This window comes from Prionailurus bengalensis, chromosome B3 (assembly GCF_016509475.1).
Source record: "Prionailurus bengalensis isolate Pbe53 chromosome B3, Fcat_Pben_1.1_paternal_pri, whole genome shotgun sequence".
Taxonomy (NCBI): domain Eukaryota; kingdom Metazoa; phylum Chordata; class Mammalia; order Carnivora; family Felidae; genus Prionailurus; species Prionailurus bengalensis.
The window spans coordinates 30,679,741-30,705,709 of record NC_057355.1 but is presented as its reverse complement, the minus strand read 5'-3'; the positions used below and the strand labels follow the sequence as shown (position 1 = coordinate 30,705,709).

The 25,969-nt window shown below is 57.3% G+C and overlaps 1 protein-coding gene across 2 annotated transcripts in view; it reads left to right on the top strand.

Moving 5' to 3' along the window:
* LINGO1 (leucine rich repeat and Ig domain containing 1) overlaps positions 1 to 21,464 on the top strand; it is a 75,892-nt gene extending 54,428 nt beyond the window's left edge. Inside the window, exons 1-2 of one of the 2 annotated variants that reach the window (XM_043554949.1) lie at positions 3,797 to 4,149; positions 18,567 to 21,464. In XM_043554949.1, the coding sequence (XP_043410884.1) occupies positions 4,144 to 4,149; positions 18,567 to 20,423 (1,863 nt within the window). In that variant the 5' untranslated portion in view covers positions 3,797 to 4,143 and the 3' untranslated portion in view covers positions 20,424 to 21,464. Of the gene's footprint in view, positions 1 to 3,796; positions 4,150 to 18,566 lie in introns of those variants that run through there. The other variant, XM_043554950.1, reaches the window with a different exon arrangement.
* Positions 21,465 to 25,969: the final 4,505 nt, after the last annotated feature.

Sequence of the window (25,969 nt, the reverse complement as noted above, 5' to 3'; positions counted from 1 at the left end):
CAGCCATTTTAGAGCTGTCATTAATTTCAAGTGGCTTCAGAAATAATCATCATCGTAAAACCCCGCGAGCTGCTGGGATACAAGCAGGCAGCACCAGCACAGAGCAGGCATACAGGCAGGCCTGTGTGTGCCACCCGTTCCTTCCTGGGCCCTGGGGAACTGGCCCTTCCTCCTGCATCCTCAGCCTCCCAGAGTGGGGGAGAGCAGAGCTTGCGCTGTGACATCAGACACATGCTGAGCTTCGAGGCCCAGCTCTACCTCTTACGAAGTGAACTGGGGCAAGATACCAGCCCTCCCAGAGCCTCGGTTTTTCATCTGTACAATAGGGATGGCAGTACCGATCTTGAAGTGAGAAGTATATAAAGTATAGCTCAGAGCCTGGCTTACAATAGGAGCTGAGTAAATGTTAGAGGGTGCTGTCCCCTCCTCCAGAGTCCCCTGGCAAACCCATTCTAGTTTCTCTGCTTTGCTCTTACCACTCAGGCTACTGCAGGCTGGCTGCTTCTCCCAGCCAGCAGCTCCTGCTTTATTGGGACCTGCTGAGTTTTCACCCTGAAGCCGGGATCTGCTCTGTGCCCACCCAGGTAGTTGTGAGACAGGTAGTTTCAGGCCTGCTCTTGGGAGCTCCGATTGTGAGGACAGAGAGGAAGGACACTAGGGCCTTGCTTCTAAGGCCATTTCAGTTTGGGGAGGGGAGACAGAACAGAAGAGAATGGTCTTAGTCTGGTCTTGAAGCACAGGTGGAATCCAGGCAGAGGGCTCACCAGGCAGGTGAACCAGCAAGGACTAGGGCCTGAAAGTGTGGGTGAACATTCTTCAGCTGTAGCTCCAGGGTATAATCCCCTGGTGGTGTCAGTGAAGCCTTGGACCAGGCCACTGCAGTGTGTCACGTTCTCCATGGCCCTGAGATCCCTGAGAGGGATCTCAGTAGGAGCTACTCCCGACAGCTCACGCAGAGACCTCTGACTGGGTGAGGACCCAGTGACAGACCTCCTCACCCTTTTATGGGGTCTTTGAGTGACAAGGCCAGGGGCCAGCACCCTCACCAGGCCCATGCTGGACCCTCAAAAAGGCCTTTTCTCCAAGTTCTTCCCCTAAATCCTCCCCCACCCCATTGTTTCCATTGATGAAATAAAACGAGTGCTGCGAGGGGTCACTTCTCTTGGAGAGACCGGAAGGGGGAATGGCCTGGATACTGTGTATCATGGAGAACTAAGGCTGTGGGGCAGTTCCTTCCAGACACAGCTCTCTGGTCACTCCTGCTGCCTCAAGGCTCAAAGGGATAATTGTGGGCCCCAGAAGACCCCGTCCCCGGACGCTGACTTCCTTAGCCAGTATCTGGGGTTTGGGGGTGGGGGCAGTGGGCTCTCCCCCATTCCTCCTCCGAGATCACTGAGGCGGGGAGCAGGTGAGCCGGGGGCGGAGATGCCGTGGCCGCGCTGGGCCTGCGTCAGTCGCCGCACCAGGAATAGCCCCCGCCCCCGCCCCCGCCCCCCAGCGGGTCTGCGCGCCCGCCGGGCGCCTGGCGGAGCCTTTACGCAGGAGCTAGAGAGCGTCTATTCCTGTCGGGCTGGTGGGAGGAGGCGGCGCGGGAGGGCGGGAGCTCACGGGTAACTCACCAGCAGCCGGGGTGGGGGAGCCAAGGAGCCTGGGAAGGGGGTCCAGGCAGCTGAGAGTTGAGGGGCAGGGAGCCGCCTGCGCTGGGCTCTTGAAGGGACAGGACACCTGTGCCGCCTCCCCTCTTCCCCGCCCACCTGTAAGTCCTTCTGCCAAGCCTGCCCCCTACTGGTTTACTTACTTCTGGAAGGCGACTCGAATTCCCATTCTAGGCTTTACTAGCTGTGTGACCGCGGGCAGGTCCTGTAATCTCTCTGAGCCTGGGGTTCCTTCTCTCTGTCACCAGGGAACAACAGCGCCTCCTTGGAGGGTTGTTGGAGGATGAAGGTGGAGTGCGCGCCACAGCATCCGCACCTGCTAGGAGGGGCTCCAGCTAGGCCTAGGATGAGGATGGACATGGTACGGAAGACAGGGGATGGTTTTTCAGGCAGGACTGTCCAGACAGTGGTGTGGCAGTGGGACTGAGAAGTACCCAGAATCTGTTTAGCTGGGACAGAAGGTTTGTGCAACTCTTTGGGCTGTGTGTGTGAGGCTGAACAGTGGAGATACAAGATGGTGTCGGGAGTAAGGGGAGACTCCCAGCCCTTCCGTGCCAGCCAGTATCTGTTGAATGTCGGGCAGGCTCTGCTGGGGGCGGGGGCACTGGGAGCAGGATCCTGTGGTTTTTCTGAGAGACTGAGAGGCCTTGGGTCAGCCTCTGCCTCCCCAGACTCAACTTCCTTCTTGACGTGCCAGAACCCCTACCCCTGTGGGGTACACAGCGTCAGGGGCACTAATGCGCTAATGGGCTGTGAAGAAACAGTGAAGAAGGGTCGAATGCGCCTGGTGGTGTCAGCATGGATGCTTATTCTAATCAAACTAGCTTAGTGCGAAAGGACAAATGGCTTTCAAGGAGGTGGAAGGGACGTGGAAGCTGGCGAGTTCCTAAGAGTGGTAGTTAACTCTGCAGACTGCTAAGACACCACCTCCAGTTGATTCTCTTTGCATATGCTGATCAAGAAGGATCTGGATCTCTGAGGAGAGGTCCCATTCTCTGGGCCCATCTAAGTCTGTGGCCCCAGCCCAGAATCCCCTGGATCTTTGGGATCGGAGGCACAGGGGGCCCAGACTGAGGCTCTGCGCTGCCCTCTGCTGGTCTCTGGATGCAGTGCGGGTGGCCAGAGCCGGCCATAGCAGCCTGCTGCCCTCTGCTGGACAAGAAGCCAGGTTGGGCGGGGACCCGGGCTGCAAAGGGCGGGGCAAGACCCCTCTAGGGGCAAAGCAGCGGAGCTGGCGCGCCTTCCTCGCGTTCCAGCGGAGCTTCCCTCTCTACCTGCCTGGCCCCCAGGCCGCCAGGATGTGGACCCTATAGAGATTCTCGAACATTTGGAGAAGAGGGGCAGGACAGAGGCTCCGGGCCTGACCCTTCCCACGCCGTCCTCCAAACAACCCTGGCTGGGTGGGGAGCCTTGCCCGTTCACGTGCTTGTGTCCGTCCACACGGCAGTGTGCAGTGACCCTGGTTAACACGTGTGAACACACTCACGTGCTCACATGCACACGTATGTGGCCACACAAGAGGGTGCGTGCACATACTCAGGGAGGACCGTAGCCCGGACTCCCCTGGGTCGGGCTGGCCCGGGACTCGGAGGGGCGCGGCCGGTGCGGGGCTCGTGCTCCGGGGCGCGGACTGAGGCGCGAGCCTGGCGCGCCCCTCGCCTGCGTCCCCACTGCCAGTTTCGTTGCCCCATCCGTGCAGGGCAGTGGTTGGGGCGCTCCTCGCTCTCCGCCCCCTCTGCTGAAAGAACACTGGCCCCCCACCCCACCTCCCCCCTCCTTGGTTTTGCGGCCGCGCCTTCTCCTCCCCCGCCCGGCTCCCGCCGCTCGCTTGCTCCCTCCCTCCCTCGGTCCCTCCTCCCTTCCCGGCTCGCTCCTCGCTCCTCACGCTCCCTCCCCGCGCCGCGGCAGAGCGCGGAGCCCGGGCGGGAGCCGGTGCGGGAGCCGGAGCGGGCGGCCGGCGACAGCGCAGGCGGCAGCAGCGGCGGGTCCCGGCCCCGGCCCCGGAGCGCGCGGAGTCCCCACCCGCGCGGCTCCGGCCCCTCTCCCGGCGCGGGGCTCCGAGCAGCATGCGCGGCCGCTGCCTGCCGGCCTCAGCCCTGGCCCCGGCCCCGCTGCGGAGCGCGCCCGGCCTCGACCCCGGCCCCAGCGGCAGAGGCGGCGGCGGCGGCTCCAGGCCGGCCCGGGGCGCAGAACCAGGCTCTCCGGATCCGCGTCGCGCGTCCTGAGCGCGCCCGCCCCTCCGCCCGCCGGGGCCGCGGCCTCCCGCCTCCCCACTCCCTCGCCCTTGCCCCGGCCCCGGCTCCGGCTCGGCTCCCGCCCGCTTGGGGCAGACAGACGGACAGACAGCCCCGCGAGGGCGCGTGGACGGCCGGGCGGAGGTGTCGGACGAGGAGGAGGAGACGGAGGAGGGGGCTGGGCAGGGGCTGAAGCCCGGCGGGGGAGACATGCGATTGGTGACCGAGCCGAGCGGACGGACGGTGCGCCCGAGATGCAGGTGAGCCCGGCAGCCGCGGCCCAGCCCCGAGCGGGCAGCCCCGCGGCACGCTCCCGTGCGGGCCGCCGTTGGCCCGGTTGCGCCCTCCTGGGGCCGCGGGGCACCCCAGCGCCACCCAGATTCCTCTTTGGGGTCACAGATCTGACCCTCCTCAAGCCTCAGAAATGGAGACTCTTCCTTTCCCTTTTCTCCCACCCCAACAAATTCCTTGTTGCCTAGCTGGGATCCCAGAGCTGTGGAGGGGCCCTGCCGGGTTCCTAGTCTGGCTTGTCCAGCGTTCCCCTTCCCCTTCTGAGCACCATTCATCCTGGAGGGTAAGCCCCTTGCTCAGCGGGGTGGCTGTCCCTCTCCTTAGATCCCAGGCACCCCCCCCCCGCCCTCGCTGGTACCCCTAGCCAGCGCTGGGCACTGGCTAGCTGGGGGATGCAGGCGAGGGACCAGTTTCCTCCACGGGCTCCAGCCTGGGCACCAGCTCCATCCCCTGATCAGGAGCAATCCCCTTCCAGCTCGTGCCCAAGGGGGGTGGGGGAAGGTGAAATGGGGGGTAGGAAGAGTGCAGGAGAGGGAGTTGGGATTGTGCAGGACCCAGGAACCCTTTAGGGGCCTCCCTTTGTCTGTCTTCAGCCCCGGTTTCTCACCTCCTCCTGCCCCACTTTTCATTCTGAGGCAGCCGGTGGGAGGTGGGAACCAGCTGAGAAAAGGGAGGTGAGGAGGGAGTGTCCTGTTCTGCCTCCCCACTCTCTGTGAGGTGGCCAAGGCACCCACAAAAGATGTGTCCCTCCAGGTGGCTTCCACTTTGAGGAGGGGTGGGGCCAGGCCCAGTGGACAGTCCCCTTCCTGTTCCTGCCTGGGATCCCAGCCCAGAGCCATCGGTCCCTGGTTGTGCTGGAGGCATCCCCCTTTGTTCTCCTGGTCCTGAATCTGGTGGGGGAGAAGGGGCGGGTGGGAGTGCTGTGGGAGTGCAGGATACCCTGAGGTGGGGGGCAGTGCCATCTGGGCCAGCCCCTTCCCTGCCAGCCCAGACCACCATCCGGCCCTCCCCTGCGTGGCCTGGGCGGCCAGAGGGTGCTCAGCCCAGCCTGGCCCGTGGCTCTGGGCTCAGCCCTGCTGGCCATTATGGCAACAGCTCTGGCATCGGTGCCTCCCATGCCCAGGGAGCAATGAGCTGGGGCACCCAGGCGGCAAAGAGCCTGGGGCTTCCCCACATCCAGGGAGGAATGCCGGTGAGGGAAGAGAGGGTCAGCGGTTTCCAGACCCTTTGTCCTTATGTGGGACCTGGTCTGCCAGGACAGCTTGCCTGCTTTCTCCCCACTGCCTGAGACAGGAGAGAGGGAATGAGGTTCCAGAAGGGAGAGACCAGGAGAGACCCAGATAGGGACTCCGGGCAGCACCCCTATGCCCCTATTGGAGGGGGGCTTAGCAAAGGTGAGGGTAGCCCCCCCTATGATGCGCTCTTTGTCTCTGTCTCCTCCCCTACCCCCTGCCAATGAAGTATGAGATGGGCCTTGGTCAAGGCTGCAGTGCCTCCAGGGCCTTGAGTTAGAGTAGGTCTTCAATCCCTGGGGCCAGATTTGGGGGGATGGGCGTGTGCTCAAAGCCCAGGAATCTTGGCTTGTGGGCTGAGGGCCCCTGTGTTGACCAGGGAGAGACTGCTCTGCCCCTGGCAGTAGTCCTCTTTGATCCTAGTAGTCAGATGCTCTATCCCCTGCCTCTGAGCACCCGTTTTTTCCCTTTACTAGATATTGTTTCCTAAAACTCAGCATTCCAGAGGGACACCAACAAAACCCAAATCCCAAATGACCCGAAACCTCCTGTGGCGGGGTGGGGGCGGGGGGGGGGGTCATTGTTCTCATAAAGCCAGATGGGATCCCTGGTACTGGTGGTGGCTCATCTGGTGCTGCTCTCCAGGTGCCACCAAAGCAAATGGCTGGAGGATCACGACTGGGGCTGAGGGTACGTTCCAGTGGAGAAGTGAAGCAGTGCAGTGATTTACACCGGGTCCCATGGAGGCGTGAGGCAGTGTGTCATATAGTCCTGTGGGGCCAGTGAAAGGCCAGGGAGGGGAGGCAGTAGATGATGGTGACTTCAGTCAGAGCCTCGCCTTGCTAGCCAGGGTCTCCTGGTCTAGCTGTCCTCTGTGCGGCACTCAATGGAAAGATGGCACCTCCCGGCCACTGGGTTCCTCCCCACCCACCCGCCCCCCCCCCCCGCCTTCCCAGTGGTTACCCATTGATGGCTCTCTGTTCCCTGCCCACCAGTTCCTCTATACACCCCCCTATGACCTGTCTTGCTGTCTTGGTCAGGCATCCCCACCCAGAGGCCCTCCTCTCTTCTTCTCCTGGCCCCTCCTCGAGGGAGCCTCCTTGTACCTCAGCATCTCTAAGTTACTGATCCCCCTCCTCCAGGCACCCACAGTGAAGAACCACATTGGTTTGCACCTAATACTATACCAGCCAAATTAATTCATGTGTTCATTTTACACATCCTGGCTGAGCTGTTTAGCTCTGGACTAGGCCCTCTTATGGCTCCCTTGGATTGCCTTGAACACCCTGGGCCATCTTGTCCCCATCCCCTGGGCTCCCCTGATTGCCCCTGGGATAGGGAAAACACTGGGAGGCACCGGGGAGCAGCTATTGACTGGTGGCAAGGACTGCCTGGAGGGGACACAGTGTCCTCAGCCTGTATGGATGGACAGAGCTAGGTGACATCAAGGGTGCCCCAGGTGGGGTACTTAGCACACACAGGCACTCAGAGAAGGATGGGATTTGTTTGTGGGGGCTGAGGTAGTCAGGGGTCCACCAGAAGGAGAGAGACTGAGTAGGTCCTGAGGTGGTAGCAGACTTTACAGAGACACAGAAAACAGAGGATTCCAGAACTGGGGACAGTTCTTTGTAGAAAGAGTGTGGTAAGGCAGGTTCATTTCCAAAAGCATTTGAGGCATTCTTGATACTGACCTCTGTTTATGCATTGGATGGATTGATGGATGGATGGATGGATGGATGGATGATGGGTGGATACGTGGATAGATGGATGGGTGGATGGATGAACGTCCTTGGGTGCTGTGGGCCCAGTAGAGCTCTGCTGCCCAAGAATCTCATCCTCATGTTTGCTCGGTTCCTTTGATGTCACTTTATAGTGAACTTGTTGAGTGTGGACCCTGGGGCCAGATCCCTGGGTTCAGATCTCAGCTCCACCTCTGCCTAGTTACTTAATCTCACTGGGCTTCAGTCTCCTTAGCCACAAAGTGAGGATAGCAAGGGTATTTACCTCTAGGACCGGCAGGAGGATTAAGTAAGCTAACATGCCAAGTGGTTAGAACAATGCCTAGTATACAGTAAACTCTCCAGAAATGCTCACTACTCATAGTTTAGATCAGTGATTTGTTCACAATCTTTTCCCTGTAACTGGTGCAAAGATTTGATTTTATAGCTGAGAAAACCGAGAGCCAGAGAGGTGGCATGACTTTCCCAAAGCCCCCAGCCCACAAAGCTGTCTAGAATGCCTTCCTTCTGACCCCTGGGGCTCAGGGCTCGCTGGTCTGGGCATGGCCTGGTGACTAGTTAACGTGCGTAGCGTTAGTGATAATGATAATAGAACAAACATGGCAGCCCTACTCCCCAACCTGAACAGCAGCACTTTAATAATGATGTACATCTTCCATGTGCTTCTCCTCACTTTATTCCTGGTCTCTTTCTCTGAGGCAGGCACTATCCTAACGGTCTGTTTAGCATTGTCTTGCCTTTTTAAAAATCATGCATTTTAATAGATAGACATTGTTCCATTTGTATTACTTTTGAACTTTGTAAAAAGAACCTGAAACTGCAGCCCTCTAGAATTTGCTTTTTTTGTTCAACATCGTATTTGTAAAGCTTCCTCTATATTGTTGCGGATAATGGTAATGTAGTTCATTTATTTCCACTGACGCATAATGTTATGTGGTTTGAACATAACACAGTGTATTTATCATTCTTTTATTGATGGGCCTGTGGGTTGTTTCCCTTTTTGTTCTTACAAACAATACTGCCGTGAACCTTCTTGTCCTGTCTCCTGAGGCAGCGTGCAGAGTGTCTTGGGGCACACAGCTAGGAGCAGAATTGCTGGGCCATAGGGCATGTTCATATTCAGCTTTACTAGAAAATGTGCCAAAGTGTTTTCCAAGTTGGTTGTACCATTTATGCTTCCCCCCCAGCAAGAGAGGAGTGTCGCCCCTGCTCCCCACCCCTGCCAGTACTCAGTATGGTCAGCCCTCTCGGTTTTTACCAATTGATTGAGTGTAAAATGGTGTTACATTGTGGCCTTGGTTTGCATTTCTGGAATTCAAGGTTTCTGGTGTATGAAATGGGGGTTGAGAGGGCAGCAGCCAGCGTGTAACAGATGCTTAGGAAGCGATTGTCCCTTTTGTACGTCAGCATCTCCAGTTGTGGGGTGCTGTCTGTACAAGCCCTGAGCTCAGGGAGGGGCAGGAGCAGTCAAGAGGACTCCCCAGGGAAGTGGCGATGAAGGAGGAGGGAGCAAGGAGAGATTAAGTTCTGCACAGTTAAGCCAAAGGAACCCCCGTGGTTCTGTGTTCACCCCAGGATGGGCACGGGGTGATCCTAGCTTTGGAGAGGGGGAGAGCCCGTGCTTCATTATTTTAATAATGCACAGTCCATTTTAATAATGGCATTGGTGAGTGCTTAATAAGAGATTGGTGACCTGGGGAATGAATACTGGATGGAACAAACGTATATTTGTTCTTCTTCATTCTCACCTCCTCGGGGAGTCCTCCCTGATTGCTCTTGCCCATTGCATGAATGAAGGGTGGCTGAGCAAGGTCGTTCCTGGATGTTAGCAAGGTCCCCCCAGGAGGCCCTCTGCGTACCCACAGAGGCTGAGAAGCTTGGTGCTGGCAAGGTAATTTGAGGCTGCTCCCTCTGCCAGCCTGGTGCACCAACGATTGATTCCAGGCCGCTTTCCCCGCCCAGACCTGGGCCCCTGGAGCTGGTTAGAAACGAGCACTGGGGCTGGCGGAATAATTATGCCTATTTCATGTGACACCCAAATTGATTGCCGCCAGGGTGACATTACCAGGCCATTGTTCCTTGTCTCCAACCTCTTATTACATGTTATTAGGGTGTGTGGTGTGTGTGTGTTTTTCTATTTTTTCCCATTTCAGGGAATTAATCTCTCTCTGCCACCTCCTCTGCTTCCCCCTCCAGAGAACCTGCTCATGTCTCTGAGAGGGAGTGGGGCCCTGGCCAGCATGCTTCCTCTGCCCGGCCCGGCACAGGGCTGGAGATGCAGTTGGGAGGGACTGGCCATCTCACGTCCCTTTACTTAGGTGCGAGATGGGGGTATCTCAGAGGTAAGAGGGGCTGCTGAGGTGTGGATCCTAGCTGGCAGAGGGGTTTTCCTGCAGTGTCCCTGATCCATAATGCTCTGCTTGCATACCTCTGATGGCAGGCTACTCACTCACTACTCCCAAGGCAGATCTTCTATCCTGAGCCATCTGGTCTTCCGTTCGATACCTCACACGGAGCTGAATGGGCCTCCCCTAGGACTCTGCCCGTGGGTTTTGACTCCACCCTCTTGGCTTGCACTGGACTCTGCACCCTCTGCCTTCCCCTTAGAGATTTGCAGAGATGCCTCTCCCCACGCGTGGGCTTCTCACGAACAGGCAGCTGCGTGATGGCAGCAGTCGTGCCTGAGCAGAACGTGGAACCTGTGTGTGTCTGACCAGAGGGGCGCCCCACCCCTTGATTCTGACTTCCTTCCGTGTACCAGGTTGGGGAAATGGGTTTTGGCAAAGGGGTTGGACAAGACTCACCTGAGCAGAGAGGGCTTTGAGTAGTCAGTGGTGGTAGAATGGCAAGCGGTTTTATTTATAAAACTGTCCATGTTATAAAAAAAAAAAAAAATCACTGGGCCTCAGTTTGGATGTATTGGGGGTTGTTTTTAAATCTTTTCCCCTTCTTGAGGCAGAAATAACTCAAACCTTCACTTATCCCTGATCTAGCCCCATTGTAGTATCCTGTCTGGCATTACGTTGGGGAGAGATGCTGTAGTCAGGAGGCTGGGATTCTTCGTAGGCCTTAGCCCTGAGATGCTGTGGGACCTAGGACAAATCCCTCAAGTTCTTGGGCCAAATTCCCCTCACCTGTGTGCTGGTCTCTGGGGTTACCATGCCTATAGAGGCAGACAAGTTCAGTAACCTTGGGCAGGTGAACTAGTGGCTTGGAGGCTCAGTTTCCTCATCAGTGAAGTGGGGTTAATGGTTCCTCCCTCACAGGGTATGTGGTGAGGGTTGGCGGGGTCATTCCGCAAAGCACTCAGTATATGGGTTCGATATAAATGTCTCTTTCCTTCCCTCTCTTTGAATTCTCTGCCTCCAGCCTTGAGAGGGCGGTGTGAAGTCTGCTGTCCCCTTTTCTGAATAAGGAGTTTGGAGCCCTGAGATATAAAGCCGTTTGCCCACAATCATACCGCTCAGTAGGCCCTTGAACCTGAATCTGGGAAAGGCAGTATGCAAGCCTGGCCAGGACAGCCTTGGGTCCAACTGCCTCAGTCCTAATCCCAGCTCTGCCATCTGTTGCTGCGTAATTTGTGGCAAACTGCATCACCTCTCTGTGTCTCGGTTTTCTGATCTGTAAAATGGGGATAATAATGTCAGCCTGATAAGATTGCTGTGAAAATTGAACCAAGTTCACGTTTGAGTTCATATTATGCTAGCTGTTTGACCTTGAGCAAGTTATAGAACCTGTTTTTGCTTCTGGTTTTCCCATCTGCAAAATGGGGATAATAACATGGCCTACTTCAACAAGTTGTGGTGGCAGAAATGAATTATTTTTTTAGTTTATTTGAGAGAGAGAGAGAATATGAGAGAGGGAGGGAGAGAGAATCCCAAGCAGGCTTCACACTGCCAGCACAGAGCCCGACACGGGGCTTGATCTCACGAACTGCAAGATCGTGACCTGAGATGAAACCAAGAGTTAGACACTCAACCAGCTGAGCCATCCAGGCACCCTAAGAAATGAATTTTTATACGGCAAGTGCTTAGAATAATGCCTGGCACACAAGAGGCCCTCATTATCATTCTATGTATTAGATCTCTGGCCTCCCAATGCCATACTGTTGCTCTCAGCAAGCTGCTCCCTGCCCTGGGCGGGCCTCTGAGGCTGTGAGCTCCTCCTCATTCAAGCTCAAGGCTGATGGCCCTGCCAGGTAGGGACTGGCTGGTTTCCAGGCTTCCAAAGCCTGAGACGGGCCAATCTGAGTTGTTCCCAAGGTAGAGGAGCCCTGAGGACTGGGGCAACCAGTATGCATGAGGGATCTGCTAGGCACCTCCCAAGGTGGCCTGGGTGGGGGATGGAGCCAGAGGCTTTCTGGGGCACCTCCTTGCCCCTTTGAGCCTATGTTGGTATCTTAGACTCAGAGAGGAGGTGTGAAGGGAGATGTAGGGGTACGGGACCTGGGTTTTCCTTGAGCGCCATCAGGTCACCACATGGGTGCTTGTCTACCCCTCCTCGATCCTGGGACAGCTCCAATCCAAGTAGGGGTGCTGTCCACTCAGGTGACCTCAGTACAGACAACTAAGAAGCTTCCTAGAACCAGTGGCTTCCTCCCACTTCCCCCAGGACAGCTCCTAGCTTCCGGGCTGGACTCTCACCTCAGAAGAAGTCTGTGAAGAGACAGGCAGCGCCCAGAGTGGTCCAGGGTCACCCAAGGTCATATGGCAGGGCAGGTGCACAGTGGGCCCTGATTGGAGCCCAGGCCTGGGACCCGTGAGCCCCATGCCCTTTGCTTACCCAGAGGAGGGCTCTTCTAGGCCTTGCCCCACCCCTGCTCCTCCCCACCAAGCTGGCCACTCCTGGCGGTCAGAGCCTATACATAGAAACCTTTAAACACTAAGATGCTTTGACAATTAAAATTCATAATTTATCCTAAAAACGGCCTGGAACTGTGGGCTGGCCGGAAGGCTAGCAGCTCCTGAGATCAGCTGTGCTCCGGGGGAGTGGGCTGTGGGGTGGGCAGAGGCATCCCTCCCTCACATGCAGGGGGCAGGTGCTTGCCCAGGGCCACACACAGAGGCAGCTGGCCTAGCCAACAGACAGGCAGTCACCCCGTGCCCAGTCAGCACCCTCCAGCTCGGCTGCGGCTGAGAGGCCGGGTGAGCACCTTTGGGAGAGGCTTGGGTTTCCAAATGTGCCTAAGAGATGGGGCTGGTGGCACTGGGCAAGGGAGGATGTGGAGTGGTGGGAGGAGGGACAGCAGGCACACACACCCACACAGGCCACCCCCCTACACACACACACACACACACACACACACACACACACGCCCCAGGAGCCCAGCAACTCTGCCAAAACCAAGAGCAAGAGGAATATAAAGAATTATACACGACAAAGGACATGACCTCAATTTTCTTCCAGGTTGATTTTTCTCTCCCTGTGGGGGGCAGCTGCAGGAGGAGGAGAAGGGAGAGGGAGAGGACAGGCCAAGGCGGGCAGACCAGCCCAGGAGGAGACAGACAGAGGCTGCCATGCTGCCCGCCCGCTGACCGCACAGACAGGATTTCTCCTGCCGGAGGCCAGCCTGGGCACCGGAACCTTCCTCTCTTAGGGTTCCCTGTCCACTCAAACTCCCTGTGCCAGGGGGCAGCCCTTGCCCAATTAGGCTGGCCAGGGACTGGGTTTCCCCCATTAGCTGCTCACACCTTAAACTATTATCAGCCATTCACACCTCAGCAGGGATTAGCCCTTGAAAGCTAGAATGGAGTGGCTTTAGAAGGAGCCGGGGAGGAACCATCTGGATTTGGGGTAGGAGAGAAGCAATTAGGAGTCCCTGGGTGCTTTCCACCCCTGCACACCTTTGCTAGCATATTCCCTCCCTCGAAAGTGCCTTCCCCCTGCTCCCTTCTTGGCCCGTGGAAATGTATTTGTGTTCAGCCTGAGCTCTCATGACACCTCCTCCTCCAGGAAAGCCCTAGGAGGGGCTGTTCTCAGGAGTTGTTTGACTGGCTCTCTCTGCCCCTTTGAAGATGGGTGAGGTTCTGTCAGCCCTGGCCCTGCCCTGGGGGTTCTCAATCTGGGGGACACAGAGGAGGCTGCAGAAGCTCCAACAGGGAGGAAGGGAGAGAGCGAACACAGCAGTGGCGGGCGCTCCTCAGACACCGGACACGGCAGAGATCAGAGGGGTTCCCAGGAGGGTGACCCCTTCTTGAGCTGGATTCTGAAAGCTGAATGCGAGAGCTCTGGGCACGTGGTGGACAGCCAGCCATTGCTAGGGGAGAAAGACCCCGACCTAGGGTGACTGTCGAGGGCTTTGTAGCCAAGCCTCATGCCACCCCCACCTCCACCCCTCCCCCGGCCACATGGCCACGGCTGCCTCTGAGCCGATACTACACTTCCCACTAACACACTTCATCCTTTCATGAAATGGATCCAGTGGCTCCATGTCCTGGAGCTGAAGGCAAAGAAGGGACCCCAGGCAGGCAGGGACTTGGGGACAGGGCAGGCCACGAGGAATCTGCCTCTGTTCTTTGGTCACCCTGCATGAGTGCCTTCACTTTTCTGAGCAATCCAACCCACCTCATGGGGTGGTGGTCAGGACAGGAGATGTAACGGGCCCAGGGCTTGGGACATGCAGCGTGTGCACAGGAGCTCAGGAAATGGGAGTCGAACCTGTGGGGCAAGCTCTCGCTCCGTGTTCCCCTGACCCGGGCCAACCTTCCCTGCCCACTGTCCCAGGTGCCCGTCTTTCCTCTGTGTTCTCTGACTCTCTCTTCTCCTCCCTGTCTTTCCTGCATGGCCCTCTGTGTGTCTTTTCTTCTCTATTGCTGTCACCTTTCCTCTCCTGCTCTTCCACGCATTTCTTGGTGGCAGAGCTGGATAGGGCCGTAGGCAGACGTTCTGATGCCCTCAGCCCCCTCAGGTCCGCAAAGTCCCTCGTCCCTCCTCACTCCCTCCTGCTGCAGACCCAGTCGTAGTAGGATGTCAGGACAGGAGGTGAGGGGGCATATGCCCACCTCATTTGCATGTGGGGCAACAGCCCATCGCGATTGCTCAGGTCACAAAGCCAGGCTGACACCCAGAGGCCCCGAGCCCCCAGCAATGGCAGCGGGCACCTCCATGCCAGGGACCTTGTGCCTGTGTGTTCTGGGGAGCCCTGCGCTCCCTGAAGAGTGCTGAGTGGAAGCACCATGAAATATTGATATCATAAACCTAAAATGACAAAACCTTCCATTCTGTGCTGCAGCCCACCCCAAATTAGGTGAGACTCTAGCACGGACAATGGCAGCAGGCACAGGAGAAGAAACTCAGTGTGTTCAACGTGCACAGTTGAAGAACAGGTTGGGTCTGGGGGGCAGGGCGCCTACCTGAGCTCTCTAAGGGCGCCCCCCCCCCAACCCTGGGGCCTTCCCCAGCACTGCCCTGACAGACCTGCCACTCCCTGCTCTGCCTGTGTGTCCAGAATTCCCGCTTCACACCAGGCAGCTCTCAGGCAGGCAAGCTGACCAGGGGGAACAGAGCTCTGCTGCCCCCTAACTTTGTGCCTAGGCCTAAGGGCAAATGAATTCCCTTCAGGAAGGCTGAGTTCTTATCTGTCAAATGGCTACAAAATAATCTCTTTTGAATGCTGCCTTAGGAGATGGAATGACCCTCACCCTCTCCCCAAGTCTACTCACGAGTGATCTGATGCGCCTTCTGTCCCCACCAGTCCCCTTTCCCATCCTGAGCCCCACTGGGGAGCCTTTCAGATAGATCCTTCCGAGCCCGGTGGAACTGCAGTTTGGGGCCTGAACCCCCACTCCTCCTCTAACCAGGTTTGAGAATGTTGACTTTCTAGGTGGTGAAAGTCATTTTCTGTTGTGGGCTCCCTCAGGGAGCCTGGAATCCAGCCCCTCACTGTACCGGGAGGAAATAGACCAGAGAGGGCAGGCCTTGCCCAAGGTCACACAGCAGAGTAGGAGTGGCCGAAGAACCACTTGGGGCCAGAGTGGGGAGCAACTGAGCCAGGCATATATGCCCCAGGATAGGAGTGAGAGTGTGACGGTGGAGGCAGCCCTTTGCAGAGCAGGTCTGACAGCCCAGCTTCTCTCACCACTCTGGGATCGGGAGGGCTCAGGCTGCGGTGGGGTCTGAACATTGTGCCCCGGGCACAGCTCTCCCTTTGCCTGCCCACCTGCCTGCTTTCGATGTTTATTCCCTTTGTATTTATTGGTCCAATTTTTAAACTCTTGCCCTTGTGGGAAGCCCTTCAGGGGGCAAGGATCCAAAATAAAACGCTGATTAAAATGCATAAAACACTTCTCTGCAATTGCAGGAGTAACCAGCGGGATTCGCCCTGCCAGGAAGGCAGGAGCACACTGCCTACTCAGCAGTTCTGGTGACCCCCTCAGACACAGCCCTGTCAGCACCCCTCAATGACAGGGGCCCCCTGGGGGTGCCAGGCCAGGAGACTAGGCCCCATGTGCTGTGCTCCTGCCGTGCCAGCTCGGACAGGCTTCTTAACCTCTCCAGGCCTCAGTTTCCCCACCTTTCAGGACAGCCACATGTAAAAGGTGAGGGATGAGGCAATTAGGAGGATGTACCCTTCTGAAGCTATCTTGGTCCCGGGGAGCATGGCCTGTCGTCTGCGGGTCTAACTGCCAGGCCGGAGTGTGGCAGCCACACCAAGCAATGCTTTTCCATCGACGTATGTGAACTCTCCACTCTGTCATTGCTCAGCGGGCCTGCTCACTCACAGGGCCTCAACCCCTGCACAGACTCTTGCATACATTCTTTCAGAGGGCAGCCCTGGGCGCTGCTCTGTGAGACAGAAGCACCCGTGACTGTTTGACCCAGGATTAAGCATACATCACGGGCGCGGCGCCAGGCGCTGAGGATCTGAGCGTATTTGCCTCTTTGTTCAGGTTCCCAGGAAGCTCTCACCTTTAGTTGTTATGCATGACTTTGTGGGATTCTTTCCTCACTGGCTGGCTTTATCTTTTTATCTTGTTGCATAATGTTTTCTGTCAGTTGTCTCAAGTTATTTTTAGAACAAGGTGTGCTCTACAGCAGTTACGTAACGTCACTACTAATAAGCGTAAGGTGCTTCAGTGTCATGGGAAAGAGATGATTTCTGACTGCATAGGTTCCGGATGGCTTCGTGGAGGAGGCCACATTTGGAAAGGGAGGTCACAAAGGCTGCTAGGGCAGGAGGCTGGGAGAGTCCTCCAAAAGCAGATGGTTTAGAGCCAGGACAAGGTGGGGACACCTGGGTGGTTTCACGGAGCAGACTGGTGGCAGAGGAGTACGTGGGTAGGTTGAGGCAGGGTGGTGGTGGCTTTGGATGCTTTATTCTCGTGCGTGGGAGGGACTTATCAGCGTCTCAGGTGCCCTGTGCCATTTCTGTCCCCCCTGTCCGTCCTCAGACCCCTCTCCACTTCGCCCACCAGCCCAGCCCTGAGCTGGGCGCTAAAAGTCCTATTTACCTCTCCAGGTCCCCAGCCTCATACCCGCGCCGGCCCCAGCTGCCGGCACAATTACTTATTGATCGCCTGTCAGGATGTTTGCTTTTCTGGTGGGTGACTGGAGCATGTGTGACTGTGGAAAATGGCCTGGTGGGGGTGGGGTGGGGGAGGCTGAACCACAGGAGTCTGGAGAGAGGATGAGAGGGGCTGAGGGGAGGGGGGGTGGGCAAAGCCGCTGGGGATGACAAAACCTTGCAGATTCCATAGCATGTCAGTAACACCCAGAGCCCTCTCCGGTTAATCAGTCACTTAGTCGATCAACAGCCAGGGAGCACTGTCAGTCCTGGGAGACTGCGGGAGCACCGGAAGTTGTGTGGCATGTCTCGCAGACTAGAGCTCTGGTCCCAGATCCACCCCCTTCTACAGGCTGGGTTTCCTTGGGCAGCCACAGGCTCTTTGAGCCCCCCCTTGCCTGAAGAGTTGAAGTGTGGGTGACAAGACCTGTGGCCTTGAATGCAGAGGCTCTGTACAGGTGTGTGTCGGGGTGAGGGTGTGCTGGGAGAGGTGGGAGAAGGGCCTGATCAGAGGCAGAGATGTGGGGCCCTCCCAGCCTGGGCGTCCCCTTCCTGTGGTGAGCCCCCCTTGGCACCATGTGTGTGGGGTGTGTGAACAGGGCAGAGGCCCAAGGGTGGCATGTGAGCAGTTGGGCTATTGTTTGGCCCCCAGAGACCACCTGGCCCAACCCCTGGGGTTTCAAGAAGTCCAGACTAGCCCTCCTAGCTCCCTGCTGACCTTGCTGTTCCATGGGGTGGAACAGAGGAGGGAAGGAGGAGGTGGCAGAGGCAGTCTGGGCACAGGTGGGAGCAAGTAGCCTCTCAACACAGCTGGGGGAGAGTCACGGGGGTGGAGGGGGCGGGGAGGCTCACTCCCGCACACCCCTTGCTTACTCCGCCTGCAGCCTGTACTCAAGCTGGGCCCCCTCCTGGCGCCACTACCCCTGTCACGGCCACCCAAGCCCGTCGTGTTCCTCAGGGCCCAGCTGTAACGAGTCTTGCGTCCTCAGTGCCACAGTGTGGACGGGCGCCTCCAGCTGCCGCTGCCGTCCTGGGCTATGGGAATCTGAATGCTCCCACCTCAGACTAGCAGCCTCACAGAACCCCGGCTCCAGGAGGAGTGTGATTGGAACCCCCAGAGACAGATGGGAGGCATCAGGGTAGAGTCCTGGGTTCTGGCGGGGGTGCCTTCCACTGATCCAGAAACCCCATTGGGAAGCAAATTAATGCACACTGACAGGTGCCACTGGGTTTGCTGATATCCCAGGACTCTTGGGCTGGGGGCTCAGCTGCAGTACTGGTGAGGAGGGCCCCGTGGTGTCTGTGCCTGAGGAAGTTCAGGCTAAAGGCTGAGAGGGTGGCCCCCAGCAGCCTCAGAAGCCCTGGCCTGACAGCCTGGGGACCAGACATGCTCCTCTGCAGGCTGTTTCCAGAAGCTTCAGCCTTTGGGCCCCTTTGATTCCCTCGGTGAGCCCGAGGCCACTCAGCAGGTCCGGCTTTCTTCCTGATGTGCACCAGGGGAAGCTGAGGCTCGGGGCGTGGGGTGGGGTACGGGGTGTGTGCCCGGATCACATTGCCTGTAAAATGTAAACTGTAAAGGAGGTGGATGCCACCTGGGGTGCCGATGTCAGGCTCCTCTGAGGTGACCCTGTCCTTTCAGGGAACCCCCTCAATCCCAGGGGTGCTGGGAAATTCCTTGGGAGGGCTCTGGGCAGGATAGGGAGCAAGGAGGAAGCAGCACGGGGTGGCAGGAGGCTCTCCAGCTTGGGCATCGGGACCTCACTGTGGGGTTCCAGGAGCGACCTATACCACTGTGGACCCCCAGTTCTCCGTGTCGGGGACATTCTAACAGGGGCAGGAGGGCACAGACTGGGGTCCAGACAGACCCTTTCCTCTAACCGCCCCCTCTGTCCTGTGCTTGCTCCTGGCTACAGGTGAGCGAGAGGATGCTGGCGGGGGGCGCGAGGAGCATGCCCAGCCCCCTCCTGGCCTGCTGGCAGCCCATCCTCCTGCTGGTGCTGGGCTCGGTGCTGTCAGGCTCCGCCACGGGCTGCCCGCCCCGCTGCGAGTGCTCGGCCCAGGACCGCGCCGTGCTCTGCCACCGCAAGCGCTTCGTGGCGGTTCCGGAGGGCATCCCCACCGAGACCCGCCTGCTGGACCTGGGCAAGAATCGCATCAAAACGCTCAACCAGGACGAGTTCGCCAGCTTCCCACACCTGGAAGAGCTAGAGCTCAACGAGAACATCGTGAGTGCCGTGGAGCCCGGCGCCTTCAACAACCTCTTCAGCCTCCGGACGCTGGGGCTGCGCAGCAACCGCCTGAAGCTCATCCCCCTGGGCGTCTTCACCGGCCTCAGTAACCTGACCAAACTGGACATCAGCGAGAACAAGATCGTCATCCTGCTGGACTACATGTTCCAGGACCTGTACAACCTCAAGTCGCTGGAGGTCGGCGACAACGACCTCGTCTACATCTCCCACCGAGCCTTCAGCGGCCTCAACAGCCTGGAGCAGCTGACACTGGAGAAATGCAACCTAACCTCCATCCCCACCGAGGCGCTCTCCCACCTGCACAGTCTCATCGTCCTGAGGCTCCGGCACCTCAACATCAATGCCATCCGGGACTATTCCTTCAAGAGGTTGTACCGGCTCAAGGTCTTGGAGATCTCCCACTGGCCCTACTTGGACACCATGACACCCAACTGCCTCTATGGCCTCAACCTGACATCCCTGTCCATCACACACTGCAATCTGACCGCTGTGCCCTACCTGGCTGTGCGCCACCTGGTCTATCTCCGCTTCCTCAACCTCTCCTACAATCCCATCGGCACCATTGAGGGCTCCATGCTGCATGAGCTGCTACGGCTGCAGGAGATCCAGCTGGTGGGCGGGCAGCTGGCTGTGGTGGAGCCCTATGCCTTCCGCGGCCTCAACTACCTGCGTGTGCTAAATGTCTCGGGCAACCAGCTGACCACACTGGAGGAGTCAGCCTTCCACTCGGTGGGCAACCTGGAGACGCTCATCCTGGACTCCAACCCGCTGGCCTGCGACTGCCGGCTCCTGTGGGTGTTCCGGCGCCGCTGGCGGCTCAACTTCAACCGGCAGCAGCCCACCTGTGCCACACCCGAATTCGTCCAGGGCAAGGAGTTCAAGGACTTCCCGGACGTGCTCCTGCCCAACTACTTCACCTGCCGCCGCGCCCGCATCCGGGACCGCAAAGCCCAGCAGGTGTTTGTGGACGAGGGCCACACGGTGCAGTTTGTGTGCCGGGCAGATGGCGACCCGCCGCCCGCCATCCTCTGGCTCTCACCCCGCAAGCACCTGGTCTCGGCCAAGAGCAACGGGCGGCTCACAGTCTTCCCTGACGGCACGCTGGAGGTGCGCTACGCCCAGGTACAGGACAATGGCACGTATCTGTGCATCGCGGCCAACGCGGGCGGCAACGACTCCATGCCGGCCCACCTGCATGTGCGCAGCTACTCGCCCGACTGGCCGCATCAGCCCAACAAGACCTTCGCTTTCATCTCCAACCAGCCGGGCGAGGGAGAGGCCAACAGCACCCGAGCCACCGTGCCTTTCCCCTTCGACATCAAGACCCTCATCATTGCCACCACCATGGGCTTCATCTCTTTCCTGGGCGTCGTCCTCTTCTGCCTGGTGCTGCTCTTTCTCTGGAGCCGGGGCAAAGGCAACACGAAGCACAACATCGAGATCGAGTACGTGCCCCGCAAGTCGGACGCAGGCATCAGCTCTGCCGACGCGCCCCGCAAGTTCAACATGAAGATGATATGAGGACGGGGCGGGGGAGGGGCAGGGACCCCCCGGGCTAGCCGGGCAGGGGAAGGGGCCTGGCCGCCATACGCTCGCTCCTCGATCCTTCCCGCCTCTCCCTGCCCCTCCACACACACTCTTTTTCTTCCTCCCAGCCCCATTCCCTGCTGCCCGCCCCACCCCCCCGCCGGCCCTCACCGCCTGCCCTCTTCCTAGCAGGACCTCAGCAGTCCAGGCCTGGGGACCCACCTGCACAGGGGCACTCGTTGACAGACTGGAGTCGGAAGCTGACAGACCGACATGCAGCACAGTCAATAATTCAATAAAAAAAGTTACGAACTTCCTCTGTAACTTGGGTTTCAATAATTATGGATTTTTATGAAAACTTGAAATAATAAAAAGAGAAAAAAAAACACTATTTCCTATAGCTAGTCGGAATGCAAACTTATGACGTCCTGATTGCTCCAGGGCCCTCTTCCAACTCAGTTTCTTGTTTTTCTCTTCCTCCTCCTCCTCCTCCTCCTTCTCTTCCTCCTTTCTCTTCTCTTCCCCTATGGGGAGGGATCACTCAGGAAAACAGGAAAGGAGGTTCGAGCCCCACCTGCCCGGGCGACCGACACGAGCAGGCAGCGGGGCAGGTGCGGGCCCAGCTCTGGGCTGGCTGTTTGCAGGGAGCAGGTGGAGGAGACAGGGCTGCCTGAAGGGGGTGGGGGCTGTCTGCCAAGCTGCCAGGAAGCACTACTGCCAGGGGTTGGGGGGGCCTGGCTCGGGTGTGGCCGAGACTCTGGACAGAGGCTGGGGTCCTCCCGGAGGACAGCACAGTCAGTGGAGAGAGCCAGGGGCTGGAGGCGGGACCGAGGCCTAACTTCTGGTCCCAGCTCTGCTGCTGACTTACGGTGTGGCTTCAAACAGGTCATTGACCCTCTCTGGGCCTCAGTCTCCACATCTGTACAAATGGAAACGTTACTCCCCGCCCTGCCTACCTCACAGGGCTGTTGTGAGGAATTGATGAGATGATGTATGTGAAACACTTTGTAACCTGTAAAGCGCTGTGCACATGTGTGGGTGACTGTTCTCATTATGGTCATTATTATCTCACTGTCGGGGATGGGGCTCCCGAAGGGATCTCCATGGGGTCAGGGTTGGGGGCACACCAGGGGAGGGCCGCTCCAGGGACTTTCAGAGGCTCCTCCCAGGACAGCGGTCCAGGCCACCACCAACCATACTCTGAGCCTAGTCTGGGCTCTGAAGAGTCATGGGTTTGGGGGTAGGATCCAGACACTCAAGCTGACCTAGAGGGTCAGAAGCGGCCCCGCCCATTCACACCAAACCCAGCCATTCCAGACTCGGCCCTGGAAGGGCATGTCCCGGATGACAGAAGTACAAAGAGCCAGCCAGGTCACCTTGTAACTTGCCCTGACACCGTGGGCCCTGGCTCGAGAAGCTGGGCCAACGACCCATGTGCTCATCCCCATCCCCGTCAGGCAGGGGGTGCCCACCAGGGTAGGGAGGCCTGGCTTCTCCCCTCCGAGTTTCCTCTTTCTCCTCAGGGATTACTCGGATTCAGCCCCACGGTGGGCCCAAGATGACCCTGCTCCCTGTTAGTCCTCAGGCTAGGGGAGAATCCAGTGATGCAGACTTAAGCTGAATGTGAAGGGGAAGCAGTGGGGAGGTCAGCACTTGACAACAAGACTTCAGAATGTAGCTCCTCCATCCGGGGCTCTTCCTGGGGCTCACACCCCCAACCCAAGTTGGCACGGACTAGGTAGCTGCATGCCTAGCACCTTCTAAACCAAACCTCTGGTGGGGTGGCCTGGTGAGCAGAGTCTGGCAGGGAGTTGGCACTCATTCATTCATTCATTCATGCATTCATTCATTCACTCATTCATTCATTTATTTGATCCACAGATGTACCCGAAAGTCTGCTCTGCTCTTGGTTCCCAGCTGATGCGGCTTACAGCCAACAGCTGGGACAGACTGCCCCGATCCATCTCTCTCAGCAACAACCCCAGGACTGTCCCTGATTCTGGGTAAACCTCAAGCCCTTGGAACTATGGTTTTATCCCTTGAAAGAAACAGGAACATCTCTCTATAGGCTTCTGGAATGTTGGTGTGGAAAGGTTGATGGTCCCTGCAGAGCAGCCTAGACTAGTGATCATAGACTCTGAGGTTTGAGGTCAGATCTGGGTTTGAGATCCTGTTCTAGCACTTACTAGCTGTTTGGGATTGTTACTTAACTCCTCCGAACCTCAGTCTGCTTATCTGTAACATAAAGATGATCTTACTACTTTTGGTTGTTAGGACGTTAAATGAAGGAGCATAGGTGTATTTGTTGATTGATGTGGTGCCGGGCACTCAGGGAGCCCTCTACCAGCGGTGGTGGTGATTACTATCAAGGCCAACTCTGGTACAGATGCAGAGACTGAGGACCAGAGAGGGTGGTAGCTTATTGAAAGCCACACAGCTTCTAGGTGACAGGACCAGGGCCTGGGAGTTCCAGAGTCCCAGAGCCATAGCCTTCTAAGCCTGGCTTGGGACTTAGAGCCAGGCCTGGAGACTCCCATCGGCAGGAGACCACAGGGGCACAGGAGCATGGAGGGGAGTCCTTGAGCAAGGGGGTGGCTTGTACACCACAAGAGGCCAATGGTATCACTTGAGGCCCCACGACCCTGAGAGGGCTGCTCACCTCCAGAGAGAGACCAGAACACAGACTCTCCATAACCCCAGCTCTAGATACCTCGGTGGGCACTGTTCTCCCTCAGGAGCCAATGGGAGCCAATGGCTGACAGTGGGATTGTTACTTAACTCCTCTGGGATGCCTGGGGCTTCACAAGGTCTGGGAAGAGGGCCAATTTATTCTCGGCCACCATGAGGCAGCCAGACCTCTGAGGAAACTCAAAGACACAAGAAAATTGTGAGGTTGTTTTTGGATCGGGGAGAGAGTCATTTTGGGGGAATGTGAACGCCCAGGGCAGGCGGCTGGGTTGGCCTGAGCAAAGGCAGCCTGGGCTTTAGTACTACCCCTTCTTAGCTGTAGGACCTCCTTCTGTAGAAAAGAGGAATGGACTTGACTCTTAAGAGCCCTGGCCAGATTTAACGGGGGAATAGGCTGAAAAGTCAGGCTGAAGAGGTTACTTTCTCCATGGCCTGAGAGCCTCTGATGGGGAAAGAGGAGGAGCAGGTATCCTCAGCCCCAACTGTGTGTGAGGCACACCCACCGCTGGGAGCCTGAACCCAGAAGTGGTCTGGGCGGCCCATGTTGCACACAGTCCTAGTTAGGTCTGCCTCACGCCCAATGGGGTTGTGGGGTCCAGATGTCCTGCCTGATAGGAGGCTGGCTGCTCTGCTCACCCCTCAGCCTGGGTCCAAGCTATTGGGGAAAAGGCAAGATAATCCTGAGAGTCCAGCCTGATTTCCAGGGGACCGAGACCAGAGGCAGCCTCCAGGCTTGCTCCTCCAGGAGACAGGGGTGCCTTGAAGAGAAGAGTGGTAGGACTGGGAGCCTACCTTGGGCAAGCGAGTGAATGTGGACAAAGACGGCACCCAGCTGGGTATTAGCAGCCAGCACCCGGATCACCACCACCTCTGCCCCACCTCTGCTTTACCCTTCACAAGCCCCTCTCTGGGGCTCAGAGAGGGGAAGTAACCCCCTCAGAGTCACACAGCAGAGTGATGGCTGGGGCGTGGGCTTTGGAGTTAGGCAGACCTCAGTTTAAATTCCATCTCAGATAGTAGCAGAGTCGCGCAGCGGAAGCGTGCTGGGCCCATAAATTCCATCTCAGGTGCGACAACTTTTTGGTGTGCAATAATCACCACCATTATTAGCATGGCATCCTTATGGACAAGCAGGGGAGTGGTAGTTGAACTCAGGAACCGAGAAAGGAAGGGACTGTATGGGGGACAGCGAGGGACAAAAGGAGCTGAAACTTCAAATGAGATCGGGGTAGAAGCCAAGCCTGGTGATGCCCTCCGAATTGCCCCTGAAGGCTCAGGGCTGTGTGGAAGGATAGAGGCAGACCTCAGGCCATCAGGGCGGTGTGCCCAGGACAGAGAGAGTGGCCGTGCCCTGGGGCCCTGGAGGACAAGGCCCCCACCTGCGTGCGTGTGCAGGGATGGAGTCACAGGGAGCAGGGGAGAAGGGGTCAGAGAAGCAGTGTAGACCCTAGCGGGTATTAGGAGTCCTGGGGGGACTTGAACTTTGGGGGAGCTGAAGACAAAGTTCATGAGGTACAAGGATCAGGGGCAGCACAAACCATCTGGAGTTAAGTGATTTATTGGGGACCTCACAGAACTTGGTTCCATGTCTATCAGCTTTCCTGCTTCTCTCCCAATTTGATGTCCTCTGATAACACAGGGTTAAAAGTCACCTCCGCTCCCATTCCAAACCCCAACTCCAGCCTCCTTCAGAGTCTGACTTGCTAGGATCTCTGATCTCCTCATTCATATTTTCCAGAGAAAAAGTCTGATTAGCCACCTGCCAACCAATGGATTGACTGCCTCTAAATCAGGTGCTCGTCTCCTTGTCCAATCAGCTCAACCTGATCTAAGCCAAGTTTGGGTAAAGATGGTGCAGAAAGAGCTAAGAGACATATCAATTATTTATTCCTGCATGTCAATCACCCCGAAACTTAGTGGTTCAAAACGACAACCATTTATTTGCTCCAATTTGCAACCTGGGCAGGGCTTGGTAAGGACAGCTCATGTCAGTTCTGCATGGTGTTGATTAGGGAGACTTGCCTGGGGCCAAAAGATCCAAGGTGGCTTCTGGCCATGTCTGTCTCAGCTGGGGAGGTTGGAAGGGTTAGAGGCCAGCTTCTTTATTTCCACGTGGTCTTTCCAGCAGCCTAGCTGGACTTTTTTATGGTGGCTCAGCACTCCCAAGATGGCAAAATGGAAACCGCCAGGTCTCTTGAGGCCTACGCCAGGAATCAAGGCAAGTCACAGGTCTGCCTAGATTCAAGGGGAGGGAGGACAGACCCCAGCTCTTGGTGGGAAGAGCTGCAGAGTCACGTAACACTAAGGGCATGTAGGATGCAAGGGTTGTTGCAGCCACCCCTGGGGACCTCCACAGGGACCTCAGAGGTGCCTTTGTCCTCTTAGGAACCACTCATTGGCACACAGGCGTCTACAGTGTACCCAGGAGTAAGGAATTAGCGATGGTGACTGGCCTACAAATGGATCTCCAGCTGGTAAGTAAAGAGTCGGGACCTGAAGCAAGTTTGCCACCCCTGGTCCAGTGTCCTTTTGAGCAGAAGCAAGAGGCAGGGTCTCCCGGGGGTGATATATTGATGGTAATAATAATAGCTATTGTTTATCTGGCCAGGCACCAGGCCAGACACTTTGCCCACATTGTCTTATTTAGTCCTACCATGAGGAGGTTCTAATATGCTCCCTTTCAGATGAGAACACAGGCTTGGGGAAGAGAAGGGACTTCCAGGGGCCCACCACCAGGTAGGTGATGAAGCCAGGATTCATACACAGGGCGCCAAGTACTTCACAGCAGAAAAAGCACCAGACCGGTCCCCTCATATTAAACCACCCCAGACTCGGGCTTCTCATCTGTGGAG